Source organism: Onychomys torridus, chromosome 8 (assembly GCF_903995425.1).
Source record: "Onychomys torridus chromosome 8, mOncTor1.1, whole genome shotgun sequence".
NCBI classification, from domain to species: Eukaryota; Metazoa; Chordata; class Mammalia; order Rodentia; family Cricetidae; genus Onychomys; species Onychomys torridus.
In genome coordinates, this window is record NC_050450.1 from 71,223,790 (window position 1) to 71,240,547 (window position 16,758).

At 47.5% G+C, this 16,758-nt stretch overlaps 1 protein-coding gene across 3 annotated transcripts in view; it reads left to right on the forward strand.

Moving 5' to 3' along the window:
- Unc45b (unc-45 myosin chaperone B) overlaps positions 1–15,147 on the forward strand; it is a 32,785-nt gene extending 17,638 nt beyond the window's left edge. Inside the window, exons 11-20 of one of the 3 annotated variants that reach the window (XM_036197334.1) lie at positions 1,944–2,038; positions 2,192–2,333; positions 2,846–2,986; positions 4,008–4,135; positions 6,144–6,210; positions 7,879–7,992; positions 8,325–8,440; positions 9,444–9,561; positions 12,118–12,273; positions 14,237–15,147. In XM_036197334.1, coding sequence (XP_036053227.1) covers positions 1,944–2,038; positions 2,192–2,333; positions 2,846–2,986; positions 4,008–4,135; positions 6,144–6,210; positions 7,879–7,992; positions 8,325–8,440; positions 9,444–9,561; positions 12,118–12,273; positions 14,237–14,497 — 1,338 coding nt within the window. In that variant the 3' untranslated portion in view covers positions 14,498–15,147. Of the gene's footprint in view, positions 1–1,943; positions 2,039–2,191; positions 2,340–2,845; positions 2,987–4,007; positions 4,136–6,143; positions 6,211–7,878; positions 7,993–8,324; positions 8,441–9,443; positions 9,562–12,117; positions 12,274–14,236 lie in introns of all 3 variants that reach the window. The other 2 variants (XM_036197333.1, XM_036197335.1) reach the window with 2 other exon arrangements.
- Positions 15,148–16,758: the final 1,611 nt, after the last annotated feature.

The following is a 16,758-nucleotide window of genomic DNA, read 5'->3' on the forward strand; positions in this document are numbered from 1 at the left end:
TGGGGAGGAAAGGGTTTATTCGGCTTATGTTTCCATGTCACTGCTCATCATTGAAGGAAGTCTGGACAGGAATTCAAACAGGGCAGGAACCTGGAGGCAGGAGCTGATGTAGAGGCCATGGAGGGATGCTGCTTACTGGCTTGATCCTCATGGCTTGCTCAGCTTGCTCTCTTATAGAACCCGGGACCATTAGCCCAGGTATGGCACCACCCACAATGTTGGGTCCTCTTCCATTGATCACTGATTAAGAAAATACCTTACAACTGGATTTTGTGGAAGAATTTTCTCAATTGAGGCTCCTTCCTCTTTGATGACTCTAGCTTATGTGAAGTTGATATAAAGCCAGCCAGGACAAGGGGTTACATACTAGGGACCCCTCAGGCAGGCCCATCCATGCGCCCCCGCAGACAGAGTGAAAGGCAGGGCTGTGAGAAGAGAAAGTCAGGAGGATGGCCCTGCATTTAGCACTAGGAAATTACCCTCTGTACTGTGAAGAGCCAAACACAGATACCATCCAGGAAGCACTTTCAGAGCGGACACCAACAAATTCATTTCTTCAAGCAGCTGCATGCAGCAGAATTAGGTTTTTAATTTCTACTTTTTTCACCTTACTGAATTATTTTCATTCTCTTTTCTTTGCCTCATAAAAAATTACGGAGATTTGATTCATTCACCTGGATCTTAATTCACATTGATTTTTTTTAATAGGTTCTAGCTTACTATGGTAATGTATCCCAAGCCAACTTTGAACTTAAAATTCTCCTGCCTAACCCTCTTGAGTGCTGCTGTAGTTACAAGTTATAGCTCCAGACATTTTAGTCTTATTTATTTATTTATTTATTTATTTATTTATTTATTTATTAATTATTTAGTTTTGCTATGGATCCCAGGCTGGTCTCAAAGATACTATGTATGCCAGCCTGGCCTTCAACTCATGATTCTCTTACTCCCTATGGGCTAGGATTATAGGTCTATACTACTACTATGTCTGGATCATATAATTTTTAAAAATCTCTCTGTCTCTCTCTGTCTCTGTCTTTCTGTCTCTGTCTCTGTCTCTGTCTGTCTCTCTCTCTCTCTGTGTATACATGCCATGGCACATGTGTGGACATTAATGGGCGCCCTGGGTATTGATCCTTGCTTTTTTTTTTTTTTTAACCTTGTTTGAGACAGGGTCTGTAATTCTTACCATTGCATAACCAGGCTGACTGGTCCATAAACTTCTCTCGTTCCTGCTTCCCACCTCACTGAAGGAGCACTTAGCATATAGGCCTGTGTTATGTCCAGCTTCACATGTGTTCTGGGGATCTGAACCCGGGTGCTCATGCTTGCAGAGGAAGTTCTTCACTCAATGAGTCATCTCCCTAGCCCCTCATGTCAGTCAATTTTGTTTGCTTTTGAGACAGGGTCTCCCTGTGTAGCCTTGACTGGCCTGGAACTTAATATGTAGACCAGGCTGGCCTCTAACTCACCGAGATCTACCTGCTTCTGACTCCTGTGTGCTGTGATTAAAGGTGTATGTCGCTATGCCTGGCTCTCATGTCAATTTTTCAGAAACTTTTTTTTGCCATGGGCATGATGGCTTTTCTGCTTCAGAAGACATTGTTCTTTTCCTGACAAGGATCCACCCTCACCCCCCCATTAGATTTTGTATGTGTGAATTTGTTGTCTATGTGATGTGACTTCTTTGCCATCTCATGCCACATCGAGGTTTCTCACAGCGGCTGCAGATATTTAATATGTGTGCAGAGTTTTCCAAACATCTATGAGATGAAAATAGTGAGCATCCTCCCTAACATGGGGCATTGGGTAGGCATCTCAGAAGAGGTGGAAGGGCACAGAGGGGCATCCAGGTAGAGAAAAGGGGACGGTGTTGACCATAGGGCTACAGGGCCTGACTCAGGCCTCAGTGTTGCTGATCCTTCCGTATCCTGTCTCCACAGGGCCTCTGTAAACTTGGCTCAGCTGGGGGTTCAGACTATGGTCTCAGACAGTTTGCTGAAGGGTCAACAGAGAAGCTGGCCAAGCAGTGTCGAAAGTAAGAGACAGGACCCTCTGCTTCCTCATGGCCTTGATGGGAGGTTTCTGGGGTGGGCTTCAGTGATGTCGGGTGAGGAAAGACCCCTTCATTGAGTCACTCTTGGCCAGAGCCCCGGCTCCTCCAGCGGCTTCCCCACTTCTCCACCTCCAGGTGGCTGTGCAACACGGCCATTGACACCCGGACACGACGCTGGGCGGTGGAAGGCCTGGCCTACCTCACACTGGATGCTGACGTGAAGGACGACTTTGTGCAGGACATCCCTGCTCTGCAGGCCATGTTTGAGCTGGCCAAGGCAAGAGTGGTCCTGGTCTCCAATCTCAGGAAAGGGTGCCTGGCCCTGGCCCTCGGGGCTCAGCTGGCTGTGGACTCACCCTGCCTCCATGGTGAAGCTGGATTGGCTCTTTCATTGGATGGCCCTCATCCGCCTGATTGAAGGACTCATGACTCTGTCCTGTCCAGATGTCAAGACATGTCTGCTGCCGGGCGGTGGTGGCGCACGCCTGTAATCCCAGCACTTGGGAGGCAGAGGCAGGTGCATCTCTGTGAGTTTGAGGCCAGCCTGGTCTACAGAGCTAGGCCAGGACAGGCTCCAAAGCTACGGAGAAACCCTGTCTTGGAAAAAAAAAAAAAAAAAAAGACATGTCTGCCTGTGACCCTTTGGCAATGAGATCCTGAGGGAGCCCAGACAGTGCCTGGGCTCTTCTGGAAATGTGGGAGGGGATCCGCAAGGATCAGCCTAGAGGCTTCTACTCATTTATACTAAAGTGATTCTTTTCTGTTTTTCCCTAACCTGGGGGCCTCCAGACTAGTGACAAGACCATCCTGTACTCAGTGGCCAACACCCTGGTAAACTGCACTAACAGCTATGATGTCAAGGAGGTTGTCCCTGAGCTGGTGCAGCTGGCCAAATTCTCCAAACAACATGTGCCAGAGGAGCACCCCAAGGTGGGTACAGGGCAGCTCAGGGGAGGAGCTGTGTGGTCATACCCCCCAGGAACGTGGTGTGGGATGTGTCGTGCGGTTTGACAATGGCAATAGTAGATTTTCCTGCTGGGTAGGGCTCATGGTTCCTGTCTTTTAATTTTCTGCTTGGGGCACAGGAGGGAGGGGGAGGCGGGTGGATGACAATTTTGTAATCTGATTAAACAGAGCCAGATGAACATTTTGCAACATTTGCTGCTGATTTCATGGATACTTGTGTTTCACTTCATGCTTCCAAATCATAACAATGTGATTTTCTGGGATATCTGGACTTAGGGATATGAGTGCTGAGTAGGAACAGAGGAGGAACACAGGTTTCTAATAGCACAAATGTCAAAACCCCTAACACAAGGGTATGTATGGTGGTTACTTCTACACAAGGATATGCTTGTATGCCATTTGTATAGGGATGACTATGGAAAAAACGCTACCAGCTAGTGAGAGCATTTGGACTTTAGAAAATGATAAAAGTCACACCTATGTTACAAAATGGAATGGTGGACAATAAAGAAGAGAACTTAGCTACAGAGGACACCATTTCCACAGGATCACTGCAGGCAGTTTCTTGTGCTATCCACAGGAAGTTTTTCTTTCTTTCTCTCCTCTACAGTTACAATCAGAATGTGAGTGTTGCTTTGTGCCAGACATTGGGAGCATATTCATGTCTCCATCTCATTCTCTCAACTGCTTCATTTCTTTGTGATGCAAGGGTTTGGATTCAGTGCCTCCCGAGTGCTAGGCAGGTGCTCTACCACTGAGCTGCATCCCCAGTCCTTACCACTGGGGTGCGTTTCCTCCAGACGGGGGTGTGGCACACATACATGCCCCACAGCTGTGTGTGAGCTCTGAGCACATTTCCAGAGATTATGCACCGTGCTCCGCTCCGGTCTGCTCCCCACTCAGATGATGCTCTATCATAATGACTCAACCTGGGGCTGCCTGATAACTGGTCCCTTCCCCATGTCCACCCTTTTGTCCCCTCCAGGACAAGAAGGACTTCGTAGACATGCGGGTGAAACGGCTCCTGAAGGCAGGTGTCATCTCTGCACTGGCCTGCATGGTGAAGGCGGACAGTGCGATCCTCACAGACCAGACCAAGGAGCTGCTGGCCAGGTGCAAACAGGGTGGGCTGTGGAGACTGGGAGGAGCGAGCTGGATGGAGGGATTAGAATGGTGGAGACCAAGCGAGGGCTTGGAGAGCATGGGGAAGAGACATGATAAGGTGGGTCACCGCGGTTGAAAATTTGTATTAGGAGGTGACCACTGTCCCTTTTAGTTACCTTTCCTCGGAGATGAAGTGTAGCCTAGAGAGGAGGCAGGCAGATCTCAGTCACAGCACAGTGGTAAATGCCATGACAGGGAAGCACAGAGGACTGGCTGGAGTCCAGGTCCCAATCACCCAGCTAGAAGGTAAGTGGGTGGACATCCAGGAAGGCCTCCTGGTAGAGGTGGTAATTCAACAGAGTCCTGAAGGAAGAAAGGGAGCCAGCTAACTGCATGGAAGGGAAGGGCTTCAGGAAAGAGGGAACAGCAAGTACAGAGGCAGCAAGGATGGCGGGATAAAGGGTAGAGTTTGCAGATCTTATCTATTTCCCCTTCCTAGCGGCATCCATGCCTGAACTGGCCTTCCCCTGTAGTCAGATTGATGACTACCCTAATTATCATCATAGAACCTTCATCCAGTAACTGATGGAAGCAGATACAGAGATCCGCAGCTAAGCACTGGGCAGAGCTTCCTGAGTCCAGTCAAAGAGAGGGAAGAGGGATTTTTTTTTTCTCTTTCTTTTTTGAGACAGGATTTTTCTGTGTAGCCGCCTTAGCTGTGCTGGAACTGGCTGTGTAGAGCAGGTTGGCCTTGAACTCACAGAGCTCCACCAGCCTCTGCCTCCCAAGTTATGCGATTAAAGGCGTGCGCCACCACTGCCTAGCTGAATTTTTTTTTTTATTTAAAATTGTTTTTCATTTTACACACCAACCACAGTTCCTCCTCCCTCCCTCCTACCGCTCCCCCCCCCCCCAACTCATCCACTCCTAGAGGGTAAGGCCTTCCATGGGGGGTCAACAAAGTCTGGCATATCAAGTTGAGGCAGGACCAAGTCCTCCCCATTGTATCAAGGCTGAGCAAGGCATCCCACCATAGGGAATGGGCTCCAAAAAAAAGCCAGTTGATGGACTAGGAATAAATTCTGGTCCCACTGCCAGTGGCCCCACAAACTGCCAAGTCACACAACTGTTACCCACATTCAGAGGGCCTAGTTTGGTCCCATGAACGTTCCCTAGCTGTCAGTCCAGAGTCCATGAGTTCCCACTAGCTCAGGTCAGCTATCTGTGGGTTTCCCCATCATGATCTTGACCCCTTTGCTCATATAATCCCTCCTCCCTCCCTTTGACTGGACTCTGTTTCCGCCCAGTGCTTAGCTGGGATCTCTGCCATCTGCTTCCATCAGTCACTGGATGAGGCTCTGTGATGACGATTAGGGTAGTCACCAATCGGACTACAGGGGAAGGCCAGTTCGGGCACTCTCTCCACTATTTCTAGGAGTCTTAGCTGGGGTTGTCTTTGTGGATTCCTGGGGATTTCCCTAGCACTAGATTTCTCTCTAACCCCACAAGGGCTCCCTCTATCAAGAGATCTCTTTCTTTGCTCTCCCTCTCTGTTCCTCCCCCAACTTGACCATCCTGTTCCCTCATGTTCTCTTCCTATCTCCTCTTACCCCCTCTCCCTCCCAGACCTCCCCCTGCCAAAAAAGAGTAGAGTTTGGTTTCTGCTGTGGTATGTCTGGGGTGTTACCGGTGGTGGTGGTATTACATGGGATCAGGGCCAGATGATGGGGATAGACAGGGAGAGTTTCTGGATTGGGGGAGCAGGGAGCTGTTGGCTGTCTCCAGAAACAGGAATGGGGTGGCTCTTTGAAGCCTTGCTTGGTCTTATTCCCTCCCCTACCACTTATGTGCATGACAGTGTCTTTAAAAGTGGCTCACTCCAGTGAGGGCACATGGTCTACCTTCCCAGGCTTCTACTGTTGTGCTGGGGGTTTCTGGCTGATTGACTGTGTGTGTGAATCCTGGGAATGCTGTACAGGAAGTGAATATTCATTCTCCCTTGTCATTGGCTCTGCAGGGTGTTCCTGGCACTCTGTGACAACCCAAAGGACCGGGGCACCATTGTAGCTCAAGGTGGTGGCAAGGTAATTCGGCAAGATGAAGTCCTGGCTGTTCTAGAAGGCAATCTACTGGGAAGGAGCACACACACAAAGTGTCTGTATCTCTGTGTGTGTCTCTCTGTGTGTGTCTGTGTGTGTCTCTATATGTGTGTGCCTGCACATGCTACATACACATGTATATATGTGAGTCTCCCTTGCCTCACCCCAAAATCATGTGCTTCAAACCTCCTTAACTTCCTGAAATACACTCACCTAGTTATGTGCACTGTAATTCACAGGCCCAAGCTGGTTCCTTCTTGAATTGATGATGTCGGTGTCTACTTTGGAATCTCAGGCTCTCTCCCTGCTATTCTGGCTGGTGTGAAGGCAGATCATGGGCTTCCCCACATAAGCCTTGCAGTGGAGCTTTGCTCTTCTGCTTTTTAGCTGTGCAAACCTGGGCACTTTACTCTCTCTGCACTGTAATTTTTTCTGCAGCAAAATGGAGAGGAGGAGGACTCACAGTCTCACTTTTCAGATAGACATGGGAAGTAGGTTAGATATATTTAGTTCCCAGTAGCTGCTCAATAAACAGTGGCTATTAGGATTAGATTTATCTTGGGCAAAATGTAAAAAAAGAATGTAGTTATTAATTATTATTATTGTTGTTACTATTATGATTTGAGACAGAATCTTACCATATAGCCCGGGCTAGCTAAGTTCATATATATATTATATATATATAAAATCCAGGCTGGACTTGAAACTGTTGTAATCTTCCTGCTTCCTCCTCCTGCATGCTGAGATTTTAGACTAGTGCCCAGTAAAAAAAATCTATTTTTTTTTCCAAAATGGAGGGAGGAGTGAAGGTAAGGGACCTTGATAGTCCCTGGGAACCAGGGTAGTGAATCCTTGACAGGTATTTCATAGATTTATATGGTGCTTGAGTTAGACTTTTGTCTCTGTGACAAATGTCTGAGATGAGAACTGAAGAGGAAGAAAGATTCCTTTGGGTTTATGATCTTAGAGGTTCCGGTCCACGATGGGCTCACTGTGAATCAGTGATGATGGGGCCGAACCTCATGGTGGTGGAGTGTGAAGCCAAGCAAAGTTGCTCAGTTTATGACTCAGGAGTGAGTGGGAGGGAAGAGAGGGAAAGGGGAGGGAGGGAAACAAGATACATCCTATTAAGATCAATCCACATGAGTCTATTCAATGGGTAATAGGGATTTATTCTGATATAAATTGAAGAAATCCACTCAGGAACACAGAATGGAGTAGACAGCTGAAGTCGTCCTCTTTGCTTCCACCTCATAGGCATCAGGGAGCAAGGGCCTATGACCCTTCTCCCTTTCTGCCTCCTTCTGGCCCTATAGCCTAAGGTCATGGGTGGAGCAAATACCACTACAACACCCCTTAAAGTCACACTCCCTCTGACTCCCTTCAGCAGTGAGCTCATCAATGGGCTAATCTGAGGATTAGCTCAGAACTCTCAGGGTCCAGTCACTTCCCCATCACACCGACAGCTGGGGACCAAGCCTCACACACATGAGCCTTTGGGACTTTGTTGAGATAGGAACAGTAGTGCTCCAGAGCTGATTATGCTGTGAATCTCTGATGAGACAGACAGACAGAGGGCAGCTGGAGCTAGAGGAGGGAGAGAGAGGCCTCTGGATGTCTATGACTGGCTAGTGACTGCACTCTCTCTTGCAGGCCCTGATCCCCCTGGCTTTGGAGGGCACAGATGTTGGCAAGGTGAAGGCAGCCCATGGGCTAGCCAAGATTGCTGCTGTCTCCAATCCGGACATCGCCTTCCCTGGGGAGCGGGTGGGTATGGGAAGCAAGGGAGAGGGTTCTCCATTGCTCTTAGGACTCTGTCCCCGTGTCTTTTCTGCTAAGAAAGGGTCGTGGTGTTGTCACAGGGAGGATATTGAATCAGAGACACCTGGACACCAGGCCTGGCTCTACCTTTAGTGAATTGTCCTCCTGAACTCAGTGTTCTCATCTGAACAGTAAAAGGGAACAATTTAGCCTCTCAGGATCACCGTGCAGATTAAACCAGATAGAGTATGGGAGAGAAAGGGCTTTGGGAATGTAAAGCATCAGATGCAAGAGACTGGGAAACGAGGGAATCTCACCTGACCTGTGCATCCCCACAGGTGTATGAGGTGGTGCGGCCCCTCGTGAGTCTCCTGGACACACAGAGGGATGGGCTTCAGAACTATGAGGCTCTCCTAGGACTCACCAACCTGTCTGGGCGCAGTGACAAACTTAGGTAAGTGGGGCAGGCGGGGAGGGCAGAGGTACACAGAGGTGTCCGCAGAGCGTTTGGTTGGAGTTTTGTACGTATCATGTACTGACTCCTCTGCTTGCGTGACTGCATCAGATATGAAACAAGGACAGGAGGCGGTTTGAGCTGGCACCCTATAAAAACACACAGGGAGCCGGGTGGTGGCGGTGGTGCACGCCTTTAATCTCAGCACTTGGGAGGCAGAGCCAGGTGGATCTCTGTGAGTTCGAGGCCAGCCTGGTCTACAGAGAGAGTTCCAGGACAGGCACCAAAACTACACAGAGAAACCCTGTCTTGAAAAACTAAACACACACACACACACACACACACACACACACACACACACACACACAGGGACTGTATAAAGCCGACATCACAAAGGCACAGCCAGGTGGATGGAAAGGTTAATTGGTATCCCTTCTTGGAAGCAGACTGTATTGTGTTTTGGTTTTAAGTAGCAGACAACCTAGCCTAACTGGCTCTTGAATTAAGGAAGTGTACTGACTGGTGCAAATTAAGTTTGGGATAAACCAGTCAGGTGTGGTTTGATGCAGGGATTATGAAATTGCTTACTGGTCATGCAGTCCCCTCCTCTGCCCTCCCCTCTGTTGTCTTAACTTTGAGATGGACTTTTCTCCTCTCTCCTAGTCACAATGTAGCTCTTGACCTCACATACAGCAGGAACAGGAAGAGAATTTCCTTTAATAATAATAATAATAATAATAATAATAATAATAATAATAATAAATGTCTCCTGTGGGGTGACATAATTATCCTGGAGCCCTTTGCTGTGACTGGGAGATATTGTCATGTCATTTAATTTATATCCATTGGTGCCTCTTCTATGGTGGGCCCAGTGTCCCTTACACTGTGTAGGCTAAGGATATGGGAGGGACCCCATGAAGATAGAGGAAGAACCCTGCATGACCAATCTCACATGCTCACTGCTGGGGACCCAAGGCCCTCTGTCCCTTCCCCTCCACTCCAGGCAGAAGATCTTCAAGGAGAAGGCCCTGCCAGACATTGAGAACTACATGTTTGAAAACCATGACCAGCTACGGCAGGCAGCCACAGAATGCATGTGTAACATGGTGCTCAACAAGGAGGTAAGGCTGGGGCTCCAAGGGATAGGGTGACCAAGGTGTGGGCATCAGGCTTGGGATGAGGCTGGGGCTCTAGGGGATGGGGTAACCAAGACATGAATGTTGGCCTTGGGATGGGGCTGGGGCCATGAGATGGTACTAAAGCAACATTTTGATCAGAGAACCCAGGAGTCCCCAGATCACACCTAGATTAGGACCCTCTTTCCCTGTAGGAGTCCTAAGGAAACATTTATGGTGTCATGAAGCTGAGTCTTGGTCTTAGTGAGGTGGAAGGTGCCTTTTTTTCTAAGTTAATTAAGCCTAAATAATGTCATAACAAGGCAGCTGGGAGATCAGGGCTCTTGGAGGTTAAGAGAGGCTAGACCACTTGCCATCACTAAAGATCCACAGGACAGTGAAGAAATACTAAAGCACAGTTCTGAGTCACTTTAGAACACCTCACTATATGAATATCCATGGAACCTGCAATGAACTGTAGCTGTACTTACCACTGAGTAATCATAGGATCTACAAAGAAAATGAGCTGGGCAGTGGTAGCGCACACCTTCAATTCCAGCACTCAGGAGGCAGAGGCAGGCAGATCTCTGTGAGTTCAAGGCCAGCCTGGTCTACAGAGTGAGTTCCAGGACAGCCAGAGTTGTTACACAGAGAAATCCTGTCTCAAAAAAAAAAGAAAGAAAAGTTAAGAAAAGAAAATGAATTAAGGACATACCATAGGGCTTCATGGTCAAGAAACAGGACAAACTATGAACCTCTAATGAGTATCTTCTTCTCATGGTGACTAAGCATCACTGTCCTTGCAGGGTACATCAGGGACATGACAGTCCAGATCTGAGACACTTCTGGAATCTGAGCCCTCATGCAAGGACATGTGAGGCCTGAGATTTTTCACCTCTATACCTAATTCAAGTCTTAGACCCTCTCCTGTTACCAGAGCATCTTATTTACTTTTATATTGCTATGATAAACCACCAGGACCAAGATAACTTATTACAGAAAGCGTTTGATTTGGTGTACAGTTTTGGAGGGTTAGAGTCCATGATGGCAGACCAAGGGAACAACTGGGAACTCACATCTTGACCCACAATCACAATGCAAAGAGAGAGCAGTGGGAATCACAGGAGTCTTGAAACCTCAAAGCCCCCCACCACCTGTGACACACCTCTCCCACAAAGCCACACCTCCCAATCCTTCCTGAACAGTTCCATCAACTGGGGCCAAGTATTCAAACATATGAGCCTATGGGGCCATTTTTATTCTAACTACCACATGGAGGAAAACTCAACTTATGAGAGCTTGCTAGAGTCAGTCAGCAGGGATTGAATCCACCAAGGGGCTGGCCTAAGGCTGATCTAGAACCTGGCAGTTATATGGGAGGAAAAGGATGTGTCCAAGGAGTCAGGAATGGTGGTGGGGTACAAAGAGGGCAATGTGAAAGAGGAGGCAACCTTCCCTGGGTGAATCACCTGCTGCTGCAACAAGAGAATCAACCTACATAGCAAGCAGTCTTAAGGGACAGAAGTTCATTTCTGGTCATGCTGGAGTGCCATTGAGTTGGTGTCTTGTCTACACAGTCACTAGGAATCCTTTTGGAGCATCAAGAAGTGCCACCCTCCTGCCACCCTGTAGTGATCTCTGTTTGGTAGTGAATAGGAACGACCATAGAAGGAGAACTGTGCCACTTACCCAAGGTGGCCTGTCAGTGACACAGCTATTCCACTCCATCAGTGATAACTAGGCCATGGCCACATCAAGGTGTAGGAGAGGTCTGTAGTCCTTGGTGGGACAGCTGCTTCTAGTGGCTTCCAGCTGGGCCCCAGAAGAGAGGGCCATACTGACTTCTTTTTCATACCTCCCCTCTGATGGCCACTACTCCAGATCCAGGGAGATTCAGAAGGAGGCTTTTACCTGAGTATCTATGACCTTTATCCTCTTTCAGAGATCTACAATTTGGATATTTGCTCCAATAGAATGTCCTTAAATTTGACCCGCTAGATTTTTACTGTCATGTAAAGTATGGCAGTAAGATACCATGGGGCCTTAACACCTCTTTGTGACAGGTCAGAGTGTTGGGTAGGAGTCAGGTAGCTTCTGCTTTCAGGTGTTTGGGATGCTGCAGTGTCATCTGGTGGAGACAAGACACCCACTCTCCAATATCAGGCAACCCCCCTAATTGCCCATGCCCCTGTATAAGTCCCCACGCTTTCAGGGACAGCAAACTCATTGCACAGCAGACCACAAAGGCTCAGGGCTGTGGAGGAAGCAGTCTGTATTTCCCAAAGAGAAGTTATAGCCTTTCCTAGAGTAGAGATGCCAAGAGAATGGGCAGAGCACACAATATAGGGGAGGTAGGAAATGGCCCTTTTCTCTTTAGCCTTTTGGCTGCAGGGATATGTAGCCCTCTTCACTCAGGCAACCAGGGAAGAGCTTTATGCAGGAACAACTCAAGGCAAATCTCCCAGAGAGCCTGAGTCAGGGAACATCAGCTGCCTCTTTCTGTCCTTGGGAGGTGCTGTCATGGGACATCTCTCACTGAGTCACACACCTGCCCCGGAACAGGTTCAGGAGAGGTTCCTGGCCGATGGGAATGACCGTCTAAAGCTGGTGGTGTTGCTCTGTGGAGAGGAGGATGAGAAGCTGCAGAATGCAGCAGCTGGGGCCCTGGCCATGCTGACCGCAGCACACAAGAAACTGTGCCTCAAGATGACGCAGGTGGTAAGAGCAGGCTGGGGACAGGAGGGAGCTGGGTGAGGTATACCAGCCCTCAGACTGTACTGTCCCTGCTCATCCAGGGAGGATGGGCTGCAGGGTGAGCTTTGCTAGTTGGGAGTTGGTTCCCGATACCTGAAGAGAGGAGACTGTGCCTGTTGGCCATTACCACCATGGTTTGGACTTCCCAAGTACATTAGCTAAAGTCCTCTTTCCATGGTGTGTCCCACTGTCTTTGTGGGCGCACATAACCCCTATTGAAGAATGATAATAACATGGTGCACATTACTGTTGAGGAGTTCATGAGTTCCTCAGGGAAGTGTGGAAGGGGTTGGGACACTTCTAATGGAGAAACTAGACACAATGGCTCCGGTGGACACATAGTCAACCAGGGCACGTTGGTGACTCTTTGCACGTTTCATAAGTGGGATGCTGCCCTAAGGGGATATGTATATGTATACGACATATATACATATTGTATCATTTAATATTCCCAATCATCCTGGCAGGTAGGGGATTATTAACACATTTTTTTTCCCACTGGGAAACAGGTTTAGAAATGGCAGTAGTAGAAGAACAGTGCCAGATGAGAATCTTGAGGTACATAACTTAGGTGAGGCTGGGCAGATGGCAAGTGCTGAATGGGGCCTGAGGACGGCTCTCTCTGAATCCAAACACATACAGATGTATACAGATGTTGGTTGTACTCTGCTGTCTCACGTGTGTCCATGCCAGGAGTAACTTCCAGCTTCCTCGCTATCTCACAGGGTGGTGAGGGTGGCTGAGCACAGACACACAACAGCCGACTGTCCTCATGATTGTGGACGGTGGGTGGGTGGAGAAGGAATGAGAGAATTCACCGTGGATTCTTGGTTTATTCCAGTAGAAACCAGGGCTGGAGAAAATGTCTGGAGCTCTTTCTCAAAGTGCAGCTGGCTTGATAGAAGAGAGCGTTATCCATGTTCTTCCCTTGAGGACTCTCCTTAGCATTCTGCTCCTTCATTCTGTGGAGATGTTCAGGGAGCCTGTCTTTCTGCTTCTCAAGAAGTTTTAAAAAAAAATAAATGGATGGGGGCAGGGGAGAGAGCACAGTGGAAAAAGTATTTGTTGTGCAGGCATGAGGACCAGGGTTCGGATCTCTAGCAACCATGTAACAACCAGGCAGGCATTGTGGATGCCTGTAATGCCAGCACTCCAGGGACAAATTGGCTAGCTAATGCCCCTGCTCAGTGAGCTCTGGGTTCAACTGAGAGGTGCTACCTCTCCAAATGAAAGTGGACTGTGAGCAAGGCAGTGGTGGTGCATGCCTTTAATCTCAGTCCTCAGGAGGCAGAGGCAGGCAGTGAGGTCAGCCTGGTCTACAGAGTGAGATCCAGGACAACTAGTTCTACACAGAGAAACTCTGTCTCAAATAACAAAACCAAACAAAAAAGTGGAGTGTGATTGAAAAAGGCAACTGACATACATCGATTTCAGGCCTCCAAATACATTCACAAACATGTATACCCGCTTGTATGTGTACCTATATACATGTGAGCATGCATATATACATGCATACTACACACACAAACACAGGCAGAATAAATATTAAAAAATAGATAAATAAGAGGCTGGAGAGATGGCTTAACCATTAAGAGCAGTGGCTGCTCTTCCAGAGGACCTGAGTTTAATCCCCAGCAACCACATGGTGGCTCACAACCATCTCTAATGAGATCTGATGCACTCTTCTGGCCTGCAGACATACATGCAGACAGAATACTATACATAATAAATAAATCTTAAATAAACAAATAAATGAATAAGAGCTGTGGGCCCATTTTAGTTTATTAATATTTACAGATATGTGGTCATAGTCAAGTTATTTAGCTGTGGGTATGGCCGATACCTTCTGTTTCTCTTGGCTGTCAAGTCTTTTTTCTGCCTCCTCACTGATTTCTCGAATCCTTGCTTACCCATTTTCACTCTGCAGACAACACAGTGGCTGGAGATCCTACAGCGGCTTTGCCTGCATGACCAGTTATCAGTGCAACACCGAGGTCTGGTCATTGCCTACAACCTGCTGTCAGCAGATGCTGAGCTGGCCAGGAAGCTGGTTGAGAGTGAACTGCTGGAGATCCTGACCGTGGTGGGAAAACAGGAGCCAGATGAGAAGAGAGCAGCTGTGGTTCAGACAGCCCGGGAATGTCTCATCAAGTGCATGGATTATGGCTTCATCAAGCCGGTGTCATAGAGAGTGGCCCACAGGGATACTGGAGTTGGTCCTGAACTGTCAAGAGTCTTGAGCTGGGGTCTCTTAAAGTATCAGTTCAGCTAAGGATCACAGCACTGGCAATGAAGTCTCATTACAAAGGAAAGACTTGCTTGTCTCTTGAGTTGTGAATCTTCCCCTTGGTCCTGGAAAGGTTTGAGCATTCCTCTGCCACCCTAAATTGGTCAGGTCCCGGAAACTTCTAGGATAACTTATATCTGTGATCAGGAAACAGGAAACAATTCTGTCTCTATTCTGAAGACTAGAATAATGGGCTGTAAGCAGTTTTATTTTTTGTTTTGGATTTTGAAAAAATGTGTAGTGGCAAGGTAGGAACTAATAGATATGTGACCATAAAGATCAATGCTGTCATTCAATTTGGATGCTGATTTCTGCTGATTTTCATGATTTCTCTCCCATATACATTGAAACCATGTGTCTCAGTTGCAGATGTCCTGTTTGAGTCCCATACCCACTTCCTATCACCCAACCTCAGTGGAAACACAGTTTGTGTTAACAGTGGGACATGATTTGTTAGGGAAAGTCTTCCATGAAAGATGGATGTGATGACTATCAATAAGATCAACTCTAAGTCCTCTAAGCAAAACATAAATAAATGTTAATGAATATATACCCAGGGGAAGATCTGACATTATTAGACCCAGCAGTTCAATGTCATTACCAGCATTGTTCTATGTATGTGTTTTTTTCTTCCTCTTAGTTCCACATCTGGTCTTTGCATTCCTGTAAGTTGACCTCATTTTGTGGTGAGCTCTCTGCATATGCAAGAAAAAGCAGACCCTAGCAGCTCTGGATGTACATAGTTGTTATGATTCATTAAGGAAGAAGAGGAAGGACCAGGAGACTAGCAGATCCCCATGAATGACTACTGTACCTAGCTTAGATCCTATTTCATGCATGAACCAATCATATCCAAAGGTGGATGTTCATTGCCACATCTGTGTCCTATATATAAAATTTGGGGATGAGAAGGAGCCTCACCTTTACCTAGCTGACACAGACTGATTAGGATTAGTAAGGAATGTGTCTCACCACACAAGAGTGTACTTTGGGCAAATAAAAAAGAACGTATATTCTGTGTATTATGCTTAGCCACACAAGAGCAGTACACTGTGGAGATCTGTTTCTCTGTTCATATGAACTTCCTGGGATGATTAAGAATGCTACATCAGGGCTGGAGAGATGGTTAAGAGCACTGGCTGCTCTTCCAGAAGACCAAGATTCAATTCCCAGCAACCACATGGTGTTTCACAGCTATCTCAGTGAGAGAGCCTGTATCAAAACACAAGCCAGGAGTGGGAGAGACTGCTCTAGCAGTTAAGAGCACTAACTGCTCTTACAGAAGACTTGGATCCTCACCCAAGCATCCACATGGTGGCTACTGCCAGTAATTTTGATTCCAGGGTATGTGATGCTCTCTGACCTCTTCGGATACCAGCACTCATGTAGTGCATATAAATTTATGTGGGAGCACACAGATGCACATGCATTTTTAAAAATCTTTTTTTATTTTTTTACTTTATGTGCATGGATGGTTTGCATGTATGTCTGTGCACCATGTATGGCCCTGGTGCCACAGAGAACAGAAGAGGGTGCTGGGTCCCATGAAACTGGAGTTATAGATGGTTGTGAGCCACCATGTGGGTGCTGGGAATTGAACCTGAGTCCTCTGGAAGAGCAACAAATACTTAATGGTGAAATTATTTAGGCCACTCCACGTAGTTAAAAGGGAGGTTTATTTTGTGGGGTAACTTACAATGAAGGGGTAGGTTGCAGGGTCTGGCAAAGGTATCGTGCAGTCTGGCAGTGTTCTCTGGAGAACTCTCCTTGGTCTCCCCCCAGCGTCCAGGGTCCCGGAACCAAGCGCGCCTCCCCTTCCATCTCCTCCATCCTCCGTCTTCTGTTTCCTTCTCCGCCCTGCCTTGTGGGCGCGACCATTACCGAAGCCTCAATGGGGGTTGGAACTTCCTGGCCAATGCTGGGATGGCTATCCACTACAAATACTCTTAACTGCGGAGCCATCTCTCCAGCCCCTGCACAAAAATGTTTTAAAAATCTAAAAACACATAAATAAAATTGGGGTGGATGGCTCTTGAGGAGTAAGGACACTGGAGGTGGTTCATTGACTTCCATGTGCATGTGCAATACAAATGCACAGTCACACATGTGTATCCCATTCCAAATGAAAACAAAAACCAGTTTATGGTCTGCAGAGATGGCTC